The sequence below is a fragment of the Cucurbita pepo genome, chromosome 4 (genome assembly GCF_057944985.1).
Source record: "Cucurbita pepo subsp. pepo isolate OVF chromosome 4, ASM5794498v1, whole genome shotgun sequence".
NCBI classification, from domain to species: domain Eukaryota; kingdom Viridiplantae; phylum Streptophyta; class Magnoliopsida; order Cucurbitales; family Cucurbitaceae; genus Cucurbita; species Cucurbita pepo.
Window position 1 is genome coordinate 6736726 of NC_141801.1, and position 2239 is coordinate 6738964.

The following is a 2239-nucleotide window of genomic DNA, read 5'->3' on the forward strand; positions in this document are numbered from 1 at the left end:
CACTATTCTAAGGTTTAGTCTGATATGAGCTAGTAGGGGGACCTAATGGACCTACAGATCATGGGCTCCAACAATCCGAGATTAACCGGCTAAACTCATTAACCTTGTTAACCGACATTCATTAACTACTAGGACACTCCCCTATAGCCTAATTGTTGCACTCCCCTCACTATAGATATATTTCTGTCCATTTGATATAACCATGATTAGTAAGTCGATCCTTCATAGGTTGTTCGTAACTAGAGCTGGGTCAATTTATCGTTTTACCCCTAAAGTTACTTCTTGTTCCTTAAGTCTCACTGATCCTCTAATGAACAATTGGTTTGTGATCTAACCACTAAACCGAATCCCTCTCGGGCCAATGAGAGGGTGGGGCCCCTTGTTCAAGACCTATAATCAATACTTAAGGGAACAACCTCTCTACTATCCCTAAAAGCGAGTAGGAGTGAATTCCATCTTACACCATATGTCCCTAGCTATTCACCCAGTCTTACCCTTGAAATAGGAGGCTTATTGAGTCGGTGAACTCAGGCCACTCTCGCCCATGCAAATCTAAGGATAATTTTTAATAAATAGGAGTTCATAGTTAGCTTAGGATTAGATCGAGTTACCTAGGTCATCGAATGAAAAAATCAGTCTCAACAGTAAATGACATTATAAAGTGAGAGTGGTTTTCTTCATGGTCCGATCTTATGCAATACTCATTGCATAGGACACCCTCACTCACATGTCTTCACATGTACAATTTAGTGATCACATTATTTATATCATCTACAAAAGTGGGCCACATCCATAATGTCCCCAGAATAAGGTACTCAGCCTTATCCCTCTACTATAGATCATTTTGACTATATACTTGAACTTGATCCACTCTTATGTCTATACATATAGTTCAAGTAATCATACTATAGTCAAGAGTGTTCTTAGTTTATTGGATTTAAATTAATGATCGTAAAATTCACTTTATTCAATAACAATCTTTACTGAATAAACTTCAATAATAACTTTATTGAAAACAGAATACGTTTTTGTTTACAAACTATGAGTTTTAGGACATAAAACCCAACAGTTTTGTCCCCTGTTATATGATTTGAGACCCCAAAATCGAGAAACCAAATGTCTTCTCTTTCAACTTTACTTTTCTTTGTGTACGCCATTAATATCAGTTCTTCATCCTCGTCAAATTCAACATAATTGAGATCTTCTTTTTCTAAGCCTAGACATTCAAATTGGTAATGTCCTTGCTTTCCACATCGAAAGCAGTTGATGGCCGACCGGTTCACAAAAGATCTACCTCTTCCCCGTCCTCTAAAGTAACCTCTTCCTCTCTGAAATGTCCCTCTGCCTCTTCCTTGTCCAACCTTGGTACATTCTCTACCTGCATAACTTGCTCTTCACTCCTCTTATCAATCACCTTTTGTTCAGGTACAAGCAAAGATGCCTGTAATTCATAGACTGTTAATTGGTCAATGTCCTTGGATTCTTCAATTGAGCATACTACGAAGTTGAATTTATCGGTGAGACCTCGATGTATTTTCTCAACAATTTTGACATCCGACATATCTTTTCCGCAGTTCCTCATGTCATTAGTAGTAGACATAACTCTTGTAAAATAATCAGAAAAACCTTCTCCTACTTTCATCTCTAAAGTTTCGAATGTTCTGCAAAGTCGTTGTAGCTAGACTCGCTTCACTCTAGCATTTCCTTGATACTTGAGTTTCATTGAATCCCACAATTTCTTGACAGTATCCTTTTGAATGATAGTTTTCAGAATACTCTTATCAATGGATTGAAAGAGATAATTCTTTGCTTTGTGATCTTTGAGCCTTGCTTCATCAATTGCCTTTTGCTGGGCTGCACTTAGTACTTCGTTTCCTTTTGGTTCCTCGAAACCAGATTTAGTAGCACTCCAATATTCCTTGGAACGCAAGAGGTTTTCCATGACCAAACTCCAATGCTCGTAGTCTCCATCGAATTTAGGAACACATGGTGTAGCAAAACTTCCTGAATCACTTGCCATTTGTTCAATGTTTTGCCTCTCAAACACTCAATTTGTGTATTTCTTCTTTCAGGTCATTAGCTCTGATACCAAATAAAGGAACTGATTATCTTTATTGAAGAATAACTAAGGCCTTTATAAAGCCTTACAAAACAGAATAAAAATAACAAATCAACTTCCAGCTATTTGAAAACAAATAGAAAACTACGGCTTATTCATTAGCTATAAAGTTGGAGACCA

General features: G+C 37.2%; 1 protein-coding gene across 1 annotated transcript; it reads right to left on the reverse strand.

Annotated features, from left to right (window-relative positions):
* Positions 1–1279: 1279 nt before the first annotated feature.
* LOC147792975 (uncharacterized) lies at positions 1280–2020 on the reverse strand. Its single transcript, XM_087123158.1, has 2 exons — positions 1713–2020; positions 1280–1661 (listed from the first exon to the last, which is right to left on the reverse strand). Exons 1-2 carry the CDS (start codon positions 2018–2020, stop codon positions 1280–1282), a joined length of 690 nt encoding a protein of 229 aa, XP_086979284.1.
* Between the last annotated feature and the right edge of the window lie 219 nt (positions 2021–2239).

What these genes read in the sequence shown, in the direction of transcription:
- LOC147792975 (XM_087123158.1), bottom strand. Translation starts at nt 2,020, where the DNA reads ATGGCAAGTGATTCAGGAAGTTTTGCTACACCATGTGTTCCTAAATTC. An exon ending in TGGGATTCAATGAAACTCAA is followed by an intron (nt 1,662 to 1,712) that starts GTATCAAGGAAA and finishes ACGACTTTGCAG; the next exon opens with AACATTCGAAACTTTAGAGA.